At 38.7% G+C, this 16,740-nt stretch overlaps 1 protein-coding gene across 1 annotated transcript in view; it reads right to left on the reverse strand.

The window, feature by feature from the left end:
- Positions 1-16,740, reverse strand: part of BAZ1B (bromodomain adjacent to zinc finger domain 1B) — a 98,868-nt gene that overhangs the window by 61,826 nt on the left and 20,302 nt on the right. Inside the window, exons 3-4 of the mRNA XM_007940323.1 lie at positions 15,927-16,071; positions 4,345-4,546 (exon numbers count right to left, since the gene is read on the reverse strand). Of these exons, the coding sequence (XP_007938514.1) occupies positions 4,345-4,546; positions 15,927-16,071 (347 nt within the window). The remainder of the gene's footprint in view (positions 1-4,344; positions 4,547-15,926; positions 16,072-16,740) is intronic.

Below are 16,740 nucleotides of genomic sequence, written 5' to 3' on the forward strand. Positions count from 1 at the left end.
CCAAGTATGATATCCTTCTGCAGGGAATGGTCCCTTCTGACAACATGACCAAAGAAAGATGAAGTCTGGCCATTCTCGCTTCCAAGGAGCATTGTGGCTGCACTTCTAGGATAGATTAGTTCATTCTTCTGGCAGTCCATAGTATTTTCAGTATTCTTCACAACCACAATTCAAAGGCATCAACTCTTCTTCAGTCTTCCTCATTCATTGTCAAGCTTTCACATGCATATGAGGTCACGGAAAATACCATGGCTTGGGTTAGGTTTTTCTGGCTCTTCAAAGAGATCTTTTGAAGCATGTATGTCTACTGCACTATGTCATAATTCTTGACAGTTGCTTTCATGTGTGTTGATATAAAATGAAATGATTTAATTTTACTTAATAATAAAGTCTGTATGAGCTAAACAATTATGTATGTCTAAATGGAGAGTGTATCCAAGATCATATACAGGGTTGGCAGACAATGGGCCTCTCGAAGAGTATGAAGGGATGGACACTGGGAGGAGGTAACTATGGGGAGGAAGTGGGAGGGGAGCTGCTGCATTGTAAATTTTGGTCAATGACATGAGACAAAGTATATGTGAACTGCTGTATGAAAAGTGAATTTACTCTGTAAATCTTCACCCAAATCCTAATTAAAAAAAAAAAAAAAAAAAAAGTTGGAATTAGAAAAAATAAATAAATAAATAAAAATAAAGTCTGTATGGATCCAATGTAAAACAGTAAGTGACCAGACTGAAGAAAGCTGAGGCCCTATTACAAAGGGTCTTGTATAACAATTTGAGACTAGAATCTGCCTTGGCATGGATAACTAAAGAATAATTTTTGGACTAATTAACTAGATATGCATTTTAGAAAGATCACTACTGTGAAAAAATTAAGAAAAAAAAACCCTTTCATCAGAAGATAAATAAAAGGAGGAGGTAAGACTAAAGATATAACTCTGAACTTCTGAATTAACGTAACGAAATTGAACAGAAAGAGTTGTCAAAAAGAACTTACAAGACAGATCTGGTGAACAGTTAGATGTGAGAATGTTATAGAAGAATAGTAGAGTTGTTTTTTTCTCTTAGAAACTGCTTGTTGACACACAAGTCTAGAGTTTAAATAAGAAGTCTAACCTAGACTTGGGAATCATCGGCCTAGAGAGTAAACAATATAAACTCTTGGGTATGAAAGAGGTGCAACAGATGTAGATTGAAAAATTAAAAGGCAAACAACAGAACTCTATGTAAAAAATTTAAAGAATAGCAGAAAAAAAAGAATATAAAGTAGATTAAGAAACAGAAAAGTAGATGGATAGCTAGGAGACAGTAGCATCAAATAAGCTCTAAGACATCAGAATGATCAACAGTGTTCAATGTAACAGAAAAGTAAAATACAGACCAAGAAGAAATCACTGGGTTTGATAATTAGGAGGTCACTGAAACCTTATTAGGAATAATTTCAGGAGTGAAAAGGAGGCAGAAGTCAGACTGCGATGGCACGAATAAACAGAGGTCCAAGAGTGGCTACACAGGTCCACATTCTCAGGCATCCTGGTCACGAATCAATGAGGCAGAAGCAGAGCAGGATCACGGGGGGATATGTTTCTGTTTTTGGAACATGCAGCCTGTTTATAAGCTGAGAAGAACCATCAGACAGAGGGCTAAAAACACTGTACACCAAAATCATAAAAGTAACCCAAATCCTCAAGAAGTTAGGAGGGAATAGAACTGAAAGCACAAGGGTCTTGGCCAAGAGGAAGAACAGTTACTTCCAAGATGGAGGAAGAATACAAAATTCATAATGAGGAACATACAAAGTGATTTCCAAATTAGAATACACAGTAAAAACACAAAGCTGCAAGACAAGGTCATCTAGGGAGAAACTACTACTAGCAATAACTTCATACCCCAGTAACTAAAACGCAAATCAAGGCATGGAATACTCTAATACAAAAGCCAAAGTCTACAACTTGGGGTTCTTATGCGCAGTGCTCAAAGCATCAAACTAACAACTGTAATCCATCATTGGTATTCTGATGATCTGATTCGCTAAGAAGTGCTAAAGGACATCTTCAGCCAACTCCTAATTAAAATGTTCTAACCATCACCATAGAGTGACAATAAAATGATCAAAGAATGTCATCATTTAAAAAACAATCTCTAATGAAAACATGTATCAACCCCAAATCTGACGAATAGTTAAGTAATGCTCATATTACAAAACTTCAGTATCAAACACAAAGAATAAAGAAGCTGGGAAACACAGACATTGGCACTCGTTCTGCAGACTGGAAAACAAGCCTGAAGCTTCAATAAAGGAGAGAAGGAAGGAGGGAGGGAGGGCGGGAGAGCAGTTACAATGACAGTCTCGCAAGAAAGTTTCCTTGAGACTAGGATAAAATAAAGACCTCCCTCTAAAGCCACTTACACATCATCCAAACAAACATCTAGACCAACAGAAAACAAAATGGAAGACAAGGAGCTCAGCCTTTTAACATTCAAATCCAAACTCTAACAGTTAAATAATAGGTAAAATTATTTGCTCCTCTAGGAGTTGTGGGGAGGGGGATCAAATACATAAGAGACTCTGTGTTCTCATTCTTCTGGAGACAGAGGAATCTGGTAGTCAAATTCTTTATTTACACAGATCACAAGACAAAACAAGGTCTCAGAGGCTGAATAATTTTCCCAATAGGCAATGTCAGTTCTTGAACTTCCAAAGCATTCTTGGTGAAGTCTCCAGGTCACTAAAAATCCCTTCAAGACATAATAGTGTTTCAGAATTCTAGCAGCTCCCATCGGAGGGAGACCTGGATGATAGAATATGAAGAATTATCTTAAGCCCCTATATTTGCCTACAAATGTGAAGAGAAACAGTTTAAAAAAATTTGACCCTTCTATGCCTAACTATCCCCCCCCCACATATGTCCCTATCTTTTACTTTAAAAGAGCAACAGTCTTGCTGAGTAGCTAAGGGTGTTCACACAGATTTCTAACCAACCAGGTACAGGTAGTCCCAGTCTTATGTCGGAACTCCAATCTGACAACTCTGTTGTAAGTCAGTTCTGATGTAAGTCGAATATCTCATTTTTTTCATTATTATTGCCTTTTCTTATTAGCACCTTTTGAAGTCCTAACATTGAACATATGCAAGTGAACATCTGTGAAGGATTACACCAGCAAATTACACACTGCAACGTCTCATGTGTTGTCGTTCATGTGACACTGAGTTGGACCCAACTCACAGCAACTCCTCCTTGGGTTTCTGAGGCAGTATCACTACAGAAGTAGATTGCCTAATCTTCCTTCCAAGGAGTGGCTGGTGAGATTGAACTGGCAGCCTTCTGGTTAGCAGTCAAGTGCCTTAGGCACTACGCCACCAGAGCTCCCACATATTAAGATGCACAAAAGAAGCCTGGGTGGTCATAAGTGCAGTCCATCATAGCTCAAATATGTCATAAGTCAGAGACTATCCATGACTTTCCAACTGTCTTGTGTCGGAAGACTGAAGTCTTGGTTCCCTTGGTGGAATTTTTAGTTGTTTCCTGAATTATAAATGAACAAAAGCCTGTCCAGCTAAAAAATATATAATTACAAATTTAGTTGCCTGTGGTTGTTCGTTGCCATCGAGTTGGTTTCTGAATTATGGTGACCTTATACATACAGAAGGAAAAGCTGCCTGGTCCCGCACCATTTGCCAGTAGGTCTGCACTGGCTAATTTGTGGAAGTAGATCCCCAGGCTTTTCCGCCCAGTTTCTCTTAGTTTAGAAGCTCCGACATGTTACGGATTAAATTATATCCCAACAACACATGCTATAAATCCTAACCCCTATACCTGTGATTATAATCCCATGTGGGAATAGGTTTTCTTTGTTATGTTAATGAGAGTATTAGTATGGGGTGTGTCTTAAGTCAATCTCTTTTGAGATATAAAAGAGATCAAGCAAGTGAGCAAGCAGAGACGGGAGAAGCTGGATGCCATGCCACATGAAGGTCAACAAGGAATGGAAGCTGAAGAGACAAGGACCCCAAGAGCGAACAGAAAAAGAAAGCCTTCCCCTAGAGTCGTTGCCCTGATCTCCAATCTCTAGCCTCAAGATTGTGAGGAAATGAATTTCTATCTGCTAAAGCAACCCCCTTGTGGTGTTTCTGTTACAGCAGCACCAGACTGCTAAGACAGGCGAGACCCGACCACCAGGGCTGTCCCTACTTACCAGTAACAACAGCACAGTTTCCAGCATCAGCAACTAAATGACAGAACTCAATTACAAATTTCGTCTTAAGAGAACTTTAAAAGATTCTCATATACTAATCAGAGTCTCCTAACTCACTAAGGAAAGCTAACATCATACATACTTATACTTTCTCTCCTTCCTTCATCCTCTTTTATAACTACTTCCTTCTTCTGATTGTCCTGAGCCATCTGACTGGAATTCTCTTTGTCACTTGATGGAGAATCACAGGAACCATCAGATTTCTTCTCAGTGGCCTCTTCATCCACTTTCTCCAAAGGATGAATCTTCACAATCTTCACCTTGAGCATCTTTTCCTTCCCAACCTATAAAGACAGGGCAGGGGATCAGAGATAATAAACAGAAACTGAAAACTGAAAGGTAATGTTTAGAAAGAACAGACTACAGGTTAAAATATAAGCATATATGATTTAATATACATTCCACCTTATCTGACAAAACTTCCTTAAACTCTATAGTCAGATACAGTGACTTTTCCAACTTTTTTTCTTAGACTTCTAGGATAAATTCTGTTATAAACACAGTCTGACTCATAATTCATTTATATACCAACGTTTAAGGCCAAAAGGTCACATTGCACTAGCAGATCCAGCCTGAGATATGCATACAGTTCAAGAATTCTCAATTTAAAAAAAAAAAAAATCAACTATACACATAGGTATCTCACTATTCCATCGCCATTTGTTAAAAAGATTATACTTTGCACACCTCTACCAAAAAAAAAAAAAAAAAACAGTAATGTATGTATGAGTGCGTATATTTACGGATTCTATCCTGTTCCACTGATCTATCCATCTATGCCAACTTCACACTACCTGGATTTTCTGGAACCTTAAAGAAGTCTTGAATCGGATAGCATTAGATCTCTAATTTTGTTATTTTTTTTCAAAGCTGTTTGGGGTATTTCTAGTTTCTTGTATTCCCAAATGAATTTTACCATCAGTTTGGCCAAACCTGTTGCTGTCAAGCGGACTTATGGTAACCCTGTGTGTGTCAGAATAGAAACACGCTCCACGGTGCTTTCAATGGCTGATTTTTCGGATGTAGACTGCCAGGCCTTTCTTCTGAGGTGTCTCTGGGTGGAGTGCAACCTCCAACCTTCTGGTTAGCAGCCAAAATCATTTACCATTTGCACTACCCAGGGACTCCAATCAGGATGACAATTTCTATAAAAAAGTTGCTGAGATTTTAATGGAATTGTGTTGAATCTATGGCTCAATGTGGGGACAACTGGTATCTTAACCATACTGAATCTTCTGATATATGAACAAAGTATATCTCTCATTTAGACCTTTAAGCTTTGAGCCCTGGTGGCAGAATGGTTAAGCACTTGGCTGCTAACACAAAGGTCGACTGTTCAAACCCACCAACCACTATATGGAAAAAAAGACCTGAAAATTACAGCCCAGAAAAGCCTATGAGGCAGTTCTACTCTGTCACTGGGGCTCATGACTCGACACCACACACAATAATTTAGGACTTTCTCTCAGCAATGTTGTAATTTTCAGTGTACAAAAGCACATCAGTATTTCCTTTTTGTTGCTTGCTGCCAGCACATAGAAATATAATTGAGTTTTGTATACTAAGCTTGTATTCTGCCACGTTGCTAAATTCCATTAGTTCTAGTAGCTTTGTTTTATACATTCCACAAGATTATCTACAGACATTCTTCCTTTCCCATTTGGATGACTTTTATTTCTTTTTCTTGCCACACTGCACTGGCCAGAATCTCCAGTACAATGGCAAACAAAGTGAGGAGAGTAGACACTTTGTACTGATCAAAGTGAGGTACTACCATTTACCACTGTTATGTTATGTTAGCTGGAGATTATTTTATAGATGCCCTTTATTGGTTGAAAAAGATTCCTTCTATTTGTAGTTTTCTGAGTTTTATTAGGAATTGCTTTTATTGAAATAATCTCACGGCTTTTCTTTTTGTTTACTAACATACAGAATTACAGAGATCTACAAACATTAAACCAACCTGGCATTCCTGGGATAAACCATACTTGGTCAAACTACTATTACACTGTTATATAGTATTGGAATTCATTTCCTATAATTTTTACATCTATTTTCATGAGAGAGAATGATATTGCTCTATAGTTCCTTTCATACATGATATTGGGTAATGGCTAGTCTCATACATGAGTTACAAAATATTCTTTCCTCCTCTACTTCTTGAAAAACATTACACAGAATTGGCATTATTATTTCTTCCTTCAATGTGGTAGAATTCACAAGTAAAGACATCTGGGGTTGGAATTTTCTTTATATGAACATTTTTAACTACTAATTCAACTCTTCAATAGAGAGCAAACCAAAAAAACCAAACTTCCTGCCATCAAGTCAAGTGCAACTCATCGCGACCCCCACTGGGTTTCCAAGACAGTATATCTTTACAAAAGTAGGCTACCTTACCTTCCTTCCATGGAGTTGCTGGTGGATTCGAACCACCAACCTTCTGGTTAGCAGTCATATGTCTTAGCCACCATGTCACCAGAACTCCTTTTAATACATACAGGGCTATGAAATTTTCTATTTCTTGGGTGAGCTCCAGTAGTCTCTGTCTTTTAAGGAATTTGCCCTCCTAGTTGGTCAAATTTATTGGCATTAAGGTCCTCATAATATTCCCTTATTATTCTGTCAATTTCTATAGACTTATAGATGTTATCTATTTTCCTAATATTATCAATATTTCTAACACTGGTTAATTTGTGTGTGTGTGTGCGTTTCCCTGAGAATCTGGCTAAAGGATTATAATTTTATCAATCTCAAATTACCAACTGCGGGCTCACGGATTTTCTCTACTGCTTCCCTATTTTCCATTTTACTGATTTCCACTCTAATCTTCATTTCCTTTCTTTTGTTTACTGCGGGTTTAATTTGCTGTTTTCTTACTTCTTCAGGTAGAAGTTGAGGTTACTGATTTGAGACATACTTTGTTTTGTAACATGTTTAGTGCTATATGTTCCCCCTAAGTACCCCATTAGCAGCATGTCACAAATTTCTGATATACTGTGTTCTCAATTTTATTCAAGTCAAAATATCTTCTTTCCTTTTCATGTCTTCTTTAATCCATAAACTACAGGTATGTTATTTTGTTTCCAATTATTTGCAGATTTTCCAGATATCTATTACTGATTTCTAATTTCACTTTGGTCAAAGAATATACTTTGTATGACTTGAATCCTTTTAAATTTATTGAGACATTTTTATGACACCCCCCCCCCAGAGTATGGTCTATCTTAGTATAAACTACTCACCTGAATGCATGTTCTGCTGTTGTTGGGTGAAGTGTTTTATAAATGACAATTAGGTCAAGTTGGTTGACAGTATTATTCAGTTTTCTTAATTCTTGCTAATTGTCTATTAGTTATGAAGAGAATGCTGACATCTCCTACTATAATTGTGATTTGTCTACTTCTCCTTGCAGTTCTATCCATTTTTGTTTCACACATTTTGAAGCTGATTATTAGGTGTATAAACATTTAGGACTGCTATGTCCTCTTGGCCGACTCGATGGCAAATAACAACAACAACAACAACATGTCCTCTTAGTAAACTGACCACTTTATCATTCTGAAATGGTGTTCTTTATCCTTGGTGATATTCTTTGCTGTAAAACTACTTTGTCTGATTATATAATCACTGCAGATTTCTTCTGACTGATGTTAGCCTGGTGTATCTTTGTGACGTCTCAAGTGGTAGAATGGTTAAGGGGTTAACCACCAACTGAAAGGCTGGCAGTTCAAACCCACCCAAAGGTGCTTCAGAAGGAAGTCCTGCAAATCTGCTTCCAAAAGATTAGAGCTTTGAAACCCTATGGAGCACAGTTCTATTCCGCAACACAGGGGGTTGCTATGAGTCAAAATCACTCAACACCAAGTGGTCTGGTTTGCTATTTCCTATAAGCAACTTACAGTTAAGTCTTATTTTATGCAATGTGAAAATCTTTACCTTTTAATTGAAATGTTTACATCATTTATATTTAATATGATTATCGATAGGGGAGCTTTACTTGTGCTCTATTTGGCGTCATCAAAAGTAAACATGTCTTCTGTCCAAAAACAAAGTTCAGAAGACAGAAAGGGATAGGAGAGACGGACAAACAGAAACAGGGAACCCAGGAAAGTAGTGGGAAGTGTACTGTTATAATTAGTGGACTACAACTAGTACCAGGAAATAAAATGTGTATAACTGTTGAACTGGAAACAAATTTGCTCTGTAAACTTTCATGTTGTTTTTGTTGTGGTTGTGTGCCATCGAGTTGAACCTGACTCATAGCCACCCCTCCTTGGGTTTCAGTTTCCAAGGCAGTATCACTACAGAAGTAGATTGCCCAACCTTCCCTCCGAGGAGTGGCTGGTGGGTTTGAACTGCCAGCCTTCTGGTTAGCAGTCAAGTGCCTTAGGCACTATGCTACCAGAGCTCCTGTAAGCTTTCATATAAACCGCACACACACAAAAAAAGAAACACTTCTGCTCTTCAAAAAACACTATTAAGAATAGGCAGATATATACGACTATGAGACCAGAAGAACGAGATGGTGCCCAGCTACCACTGTCAACCACTTGGAAGGGGATCTGTGAAGGAGATCCTGGATAGAGAGGGAGAACAATGTGGAACAAAACTCAAAATCATTTGGAGGAAAAAAAAGGGGGGGGGGGCGGACCAGGTTTGCTGGTCCGATAGAGCCTGGTGGAACCACTGAGACTATGGCCCCTAGCTGCCCTGCAGGTCTGGAATTGAACCCACTCCCGTGGCTTCCAGCCAACAATAAACAGGTATATGAGTCGAACATTTCCCTGAGGTAGATACACTCTTGGAAAGAACAATCATGGGAGAAAGAAGGGCTGCTTAAGCACAGGGAGACAGCTCAAAGGGCAGGAGTGTATGGAGGGATGGACACAGGGAAGAGGTAACTATAGGGAAGAAGTTGGAGGGGAGCTATTGCATTGTGGTAAATTGTGGTCAATGTCATGAGACAAAGTGTATATGAACTGCTGTACAGAAAGTGAATTTGCTCTGTAAATTTTCACCTAAATCACAATTAAAAAAAAATATACACATATAATTTCACAGCTTGACCAGGCCAAAGCCAAGGTGTAAACAAGGCTTGTTTCTTTGGCCTTTGGCAAAGAGTCCATCCTTCAGGTTCAGAATCTCAAAAAAAAAAAAAAAAAGAATAGGCAGACAAGCAACACAGACCCTCTTCAACAAAGGAAAGAAAACCAATTGACAGACATACAGAAGATAATCCTGGAGTCCTGAGCTTTGAAAAGAACTATACGGAAGTGAATTAGGCACCAACTAGTGGAAAAACCTGAATGAAAACAGTGAATACAGAGATTGTCAGAGCTAGGGACTGTCAGCTACTCTGATGGGACCAGTAGTCTAAATATTTCCAAGTGGTGTTGGGACCCAAGAATTGACCTAAACATCAGCCCTGGTCACCAAGGGCTACAGAGATGACTGCACTGGTGGCCTATGACTAGGAAGGGGAACAGTAAGGAGAGAGACAACCTGCGCTGTTGACTTTCCACTGTCTGGAGAGTGCAGCCATTTTCACTGTTTACACATGGCAGCCATTCTGCATATTTAAAGTGACCAAGGGAGCAGCCATTTTGAATGTTTACAAGGGGCAGCCGTTTTGGATATTTAAAGTGACGGAGGATGGCAAGGAATTCAAAAGAATTATATTTAGGTATCTTCAATAAATTGAGAGACAGATCAAGGAAAACACAGAGAAAACCCTACAACAATTTTGAAAGACAATACAAGAACAAAGTGACAAAATAAATGAAAAATTATAAATGATATAAAATCTACACACAGAAATCCAGAAGATTAATACTAAATTGTCAGAAATAGGTAACACATTAAGTGGGCAAAGGAGCAGAACTGAATCAATGGAAAACAGAATTAGGGAGATTGAAAGCAAATACCTGAACGTTTTTTTGGAAAGGGTTAAATCAGAAAAAAGATCAAAACAAAATGAAGAAAGCCTGAGGTTCATGTGGGATACCATCAAAAGGAATAACCTATGTGTAACTGGATCTCCCACACAGGAAGTGACAGACAAAACCACAGAGAAAATTGTCCTAGATTTGCTGAAAGAGAATTTTCCTGGTATGATGAAAGATGAGAATATATCCATTCAGTAAGTTCAATGAACCCTAAACAGGATAGACCCCAAAAGAAAATCATCCAGACATATCATCATCAAACTTACCAAAACCAAAGACAAAGAAAGAATCATGAGAGCAGCATGGAAAAAACGAAAATTTACCTATGAGAGGCAACCAATAAGACTAAGCTCAGATTTCTCAGCAGAAACCATGCAAGTAAGAAGACAGTGGGATGGCATATATTAAACACTGAAAGAAAATTTTCCAACCAAGAATTATGTACCCAGCAAAACTGTTCCTCAAATGTGATGGTGAAATCAGGACATTTCCAGATAAGCAGAAATTCAGGGAATTTGTTAAAACCAGACCAACCTTACAAGAGATGCTAAAGGGAGCCCTCTGTACAGAGAAGCAACAACAGCCAACAACAACTGACCATTAACATACATGATGATATAACCCAGAAATCAACCCAGCTATGAAAGTATCCAAAGTAAAGAAGCCTACAGGATTGTAAATAGGGAACCAGAGACATCAACTGACAAATGAGGACAACTACAAGCCAAAAAGAGGGGAAAAACTGTGTCATTATAGAACTTCTAGATGGTAGGGAAGTCAAGACAACCACAAAATAGAACGAACTATTCTAAACTCAGGAGCTCTGGTAGCATAGTGGCTAAAGCACTGACTGCTAACCAGAAGGCTGGCGGTTCAAACCCACCAGCCACTCCTCGGAAGGAAGGTTTGGCAACCCTACTTCCATAGTGATACTGCCTCGGAAACCCAAGGAGGGGTCGCTATGAGTCGGGGTCGACTCAACGGCACATAACAACAACAACAACAACATTCTAAACTTGGGAAGAAAACTATAAATCACAGGGTAACCTCAAAGAAAAATTACAAACCTTCACATCAAAAAAGAGGACCAGCATAAATATACAGCAAATACTAAAAAACAGTAACAATGAAGAAGTGATAACATGATTCATAAACAAAACAAGCTCACCATAGAAAATTATATGGAACAAAGAAATCGACATCACGAAAAAGCACACAAAAATGACAGCAACAAATTCGTATGTGCCAATAATTACATATCTGGCAAGGACTTACCGCTAAGGATTTATAGCAGAAGAGTGGATGATGAAAATATGGATGACCAAATTATGGTACATACACATAATGGAATGCTATGCAGCACTAGAAAATAATATAGAGTCTGCAAAACACATTAATATGGATGAACTTGGAGGACATTATGCCGAGTGAAATAAGTCAATCACAGAAGAACAAGTATAGTAGTATTAGTTCATTGTTGTGGAGGGTCAAGGAAAGGTTTATATATGGAGGGAAACTTTCTTTGTTGGCTGCCAGGGGTAGGAGGGGAGGGGAGGGGAGGAAATGCTGCCAAAAAAAAAAAAAATGCATTGACCCATGTCACTTTAGTTTTGTGTATTTCACTGAACATAAATTATATTTCAATAAAATGTATTTTAAAAAAAGACACAAGAGAATAAAGACACTGTTAAACTGGGAGAAAGTGTGTGCAAAAGCATATATGTGATTAAGTATTTGTATCTAGAATACATTTTTAAAAATGCTCAAAGCTCAAAAAGAAGAAAACCAACAATCCAGTTTTAAAAATGGGCAAATACATGAACACAGACTTATCAAAGAATATATGAACACACTGATGGGATGACCACAAGCACATGAGAAGATGCTCAATATTATTCATCATTAGGGAAATTCAAACTAAAACTACATGAAACAACTCACCCATCAAAATGGCTAAAATTTAGAAGACTGACCACACCAAAAGTGTTGGCACAGACATAAGGGAACTAGACTTTCATATACTAACAGTGGGAAGATAAAACAGGAAACAGTCTGGCAGTTTTTTTAGAAAACTACACCTATACCTATACCATATGATGCAGCCATTCTACTTCTAGGCATCACTCAAGATAAAAGAAGCATTATGTCCATACAAAGCACAGAAATATTCGTAACAGCTTTATTTCTAACAGTCAAAGCAATCCAAATGTCCATCAATTGGTGAGTAAATAGATGAACTGTGGTATATACATGTTGTCGTTATAGATACGTATTATTTTCCTTTTGCCACTTCAAATCCATCTCCTCTCTTCTGTTTCTTGCTCTGTGCTTAAGCAGATGTTTACAAACTACTTAAAAGGGTTCCCACACTAGATTCGGTTGGGTTCAGCCCACAGGACTCAAGAGCAGAAAATCAGAGGCTGGGGTACTGATTCCCGACTGCCTCCCCGAACAGACTGGTTATATCTCGCTATCAAAGTACTATTCTACAACTACAGCTGCTCTCTCCTGGTTCCACTATGCACTCTTCCCCTTGTTCCCCTGGGGTTTAGAAGTGGTATTTAATGTCCTCCTAGTGTTGGCAGCCCTGGGGGATCTTAACCTTTCCAGTTAGCTTTCCTTCATCTTGATCATATTGTCAGTCCTCAATAGTCTCCTTATTAAACTCAACTCAATTATACCATTTAAATATGCCATCTGTTTCCTGCCAGGATGCTGACTGATATAAAGAACATGATTTAAACCTGAGGAGCTCTAATAGTATAGTGGTTAAAGTATTCAAGTGTTAACCGAATGACTAACCTTATGAAAGTACATTCATGGATTTTATTCCCTGAGTGTTTAACTCAGAAAATCTGGGGTGGGGCCTAAAACTCTGTAGGTTTAACAGCTTCAGGATGATGATACTGTCTTTCTGCATTAATACTTGGAATAGCAGTGGCTTAAGCAATAAAGACACTGTTTCCACCTTAGAAACCCTGTGGGGCAGAGTTCTACCATCCTAATGGGTTGCTATGAGTCAGAATTAACTCGACGGCACAGGGATTAAAACCCACTGGTCATTCCATAAATACTACAAATAAAAAAGCAGCATCTAGGAGATACAGGGAGTCAGAGTGAATTGGCACAAGAACAGGCACTTCTGAACAAGAGTTTAAGTCCTGATCCTGTAACTTGCTGGCCATGTATTTACTGTCACTTCCTGGCACACAATGTTGGTGGAGTATCAGGCCATTCCCTTCCGTCATCTCCCTTGTCAGCTTGCCTCTTCTGAAGCTTTAAAAAAGTCAGATATGTATGCTTTCTCAGCTCCCTCTGCAGCTACGTGTGGCTATGTAAATCAAAGTCTAGCCGATAACACATGTGGACAAAGGTCCTGGGGGAGGGGTGCTTCTACTGCATTTTCTTGCTCTGTTTATTATTAAATAAGCACTTCAAAATCTCACAACCACTCTCTCTGCTGGCTGAGGAAGGCCGTGCCCCTGAGAGACAAGCACTGCTGGGAAAGAGACACAAGAGACATGCATTGCTGAGAGAGACACTGAGGGATACACACTGCTGGGGGAGAGACTGAGAGAGACGGTGGGCTGGGAGAGAGACTGAGCATTTTTCCTGAACCTGAATTGTAGACTGGTGCTTCCCTAATAAACCCCATGTGGGGGGGGGGGGACGGATCTCACAACCGATTGCTGGTCCAATAGAGCCTGGTGGAACCACTGAGACTATAGCCCCTAGCTGCCTTTTGAGTCTGGAATTGAACCCACACCTGTGGCTTCCAGACAAGCAAAAGACAGCCATATGAGTTGAACATTTACCTGAGGTAGATACACACCTTGGAGAGAACAATCATGGAAGAAAGAGGGGTTGTTTATGCACAGGGAGACAGCTCAGGGGGCAGGAGGGAATGGAGGGATGGAAGTGGAGAGCTGTTGCATTGTGGTAAATTGTGGTCAATGTCATGAGACAAAGTATATGTGAACTGCTGTATGGAAAGTGAATTTGCTCTGTAAATCTTCACCCTAATCACTATATATATATAAAATTAATAAATATTTCACAACCGAGAGGTGACAAACCTAAAGACCAAAACTCAGCACACTGAGAATAGCAGAGTCTAGGTTTTTCATGATTATCGTTCAACTTCCATACCAAACTCAGGACTGCTTACCTTCAAGATTTATGTGATACTATCAAGTGTCTTTATTGCTTAAGCCACTGTTATTCCAAGTATTACTGCAGAATGCCAGTATCATCATCTTGAAGCTGTTAAACTACAGAATTTTAGGCCCCACCCCAGCTCTTCTAAGCTAAACTCTCAGGGAATAAAATCCATGAATGTACTTTCATAAGGTTAGTGATTTTCATTTAGGTTAAAGTACTGACCATTCTTAGTCAAATATTTTATAATTTACGGCTGAAAGCACTCTTAACTGGATGCATTATTATATAAACCTGAACAAGCTATTTCAGTGTCTAGTCTGTTTACTGTACCATCTCAAGATTTTGGTGCAGATTCTACAATATACTGCATAAAACAACTAGTACCATATCCAATATGCACAGATATTTAACTAATTATTAGTTCCTTTCCTCCTGAATCTTACTCTAAGCTTTCAAAGAATCCTATGGGGGGCCCTGGTGGTATAACGTGTCATTAGGCTGCTAACTCAAAGGCTGGTGGTTCAAACACATCCAGCAGCTCCACAGGAGAAAGACCTGGCCATCTGCTCCCATAATGATCACAGCCGAGAAAACCCTATGGGGCTGTTCAACTCCATCACATGGGGCTGCTGTGAGTCAAAATCAACTTGACGGTCCCTAACAATAAAATGTCACTTCAGTTAATACCCAGAAACCCACTGCCGTGGAGTCGATTCTGACTCACAGTGCCCTTGAGGACAGCACAGAACTGCCCCACAGAGTTTCCAAGGCATTAAATCTTTATGGAAATAGGTTGCTTCATCTTTCTCCTACAGAGCAGGTGGTGGGTTCAAACTGCCAACCTTTTGTTTAGCAGCCAAATACTTTAACCACTGCACCACCAGAGCGCCTTACTTTGGTAATAGTTATCCTTTAATTAGTTGGTCTGAAATATGAAAATGAAATTTTAAGTATGAAAAAAATCAACTGTCTCACTATTGTAGTAACGAATTTCTTTACCTACTGGTACACAAACTAGGATTAAACACAGCTGAAAGCCTTTCAAATTAACTATGAAAACAATTACAGGAACAAAAAAATTTCAAAACGACAGAATTATCAAAAAGAGTTAAACAGAGGAAACAAAGATACAATGGTACTTATACAGCAATTAAGACAATATTAAACATTCTCAACATAGTTCTAAAATTTGACTCCTGTCATACAGTAAAGCCAAAAACCAAACTCACTGCCACTGAGTCGACTCCGACTCACAGCAACCCTCTTTGGGTTTCCAAGCGAAAAGGCGATAAATCTTTACAGAAGTAGATACCCCAGTCTTCCTTCCACAGAATGACTGGTGGGTTTAAACCGCCAACCTTCTGGCTAGCAATCAAATGCCTTAGGCACTATGCCACCAGAGCTCCTTGGTAGAGCTGTTCTTGATACTATATAAAGCAGACTTCAAATACAGCAGTTTTACACACACACAAATATATTCCGTGATCTATGTTGGAAACTCCAACCCTGACGTGTAGTTATTAAATCAAATATTACCAGAGAAATAGGCGCTTACCTCAAAGTCACATTCTTCTCCCACAGCATATTTGGTCATGATCTCCAACCAAGCACTGTCCACTAGCTTCTCTAAGGAGGCTGTATTATGGTGAACCATTTCCAGAACAAGTTTCTCATACCAGGCAGGGAATTCCTCCTTCAGACTAAATAAATGTGTAATTAGTTACCAAGAAAATGCAGAAAAACCTATCCAGAGATTTTATTCAAGTCCATTCAAACATTTATTAAACAAATATATGCAAGTCACTAAAAAATAAAAAGATGAAAGACCACATGGTATATCAGGAAGAGCAAGAGGTCTGTCAGATTGATCCAGGCAGGTTAATTTTCTCATCCCTAAAATGAAAATAGGCACATCACTAATAAGGCTGCCTTTTTTCCCATTAGTTTGTGTTTGCACCGTACTTCTCTTTTTAGGTGTGAATTATTCATTCATGTCCTTTGCCCATTTATTGGTTCGGAGACTGTAGCTTGATATTTGTGTAATGCTTCAGTCAAGAAAACGAGCATTCATTCACTCATTTAGTTCTCACAGTACTTTGTGAGGTGTCTAGAATTTTCATTCTACACATGAGGAAAAGAAATCAGGAAGGGTTAACACGTTGGAACCACAGCTTCAACTCCTAAGTTCTTGCAAAGTAAAAGTAAAACAACAAGGTATGATTTTTCACTTATTAAACTAGAAAAAAATTGTTTTATTAAACACAATATGAGCAAGTGAATAGTATCACTGTTATACACTGTCATATATAACAAAGTGGCATTATATATTGTGCTGGCATCATATATATATATATATATATAAATTGGGA

The sequence above is a fragment of the Orycteropus afer genome, unplaced genomic scaffold (genome assembly GCF_000298275.1).
Source record: "Orycteropus afer afer isolate SDZICR_OR568_19922 unplaced genomic scaffold, OryAfe1.0 scaffold00006, whole genome shotgun sequence".
In the NCBI taxonomy this organism is placed as follows: domain Eukaryota; kingdom Metazoa; phylum Chordata; class Mammalia; order Tubulidentata; family Orycteropodidae; genus Orycteropus; species Orycteropus afer.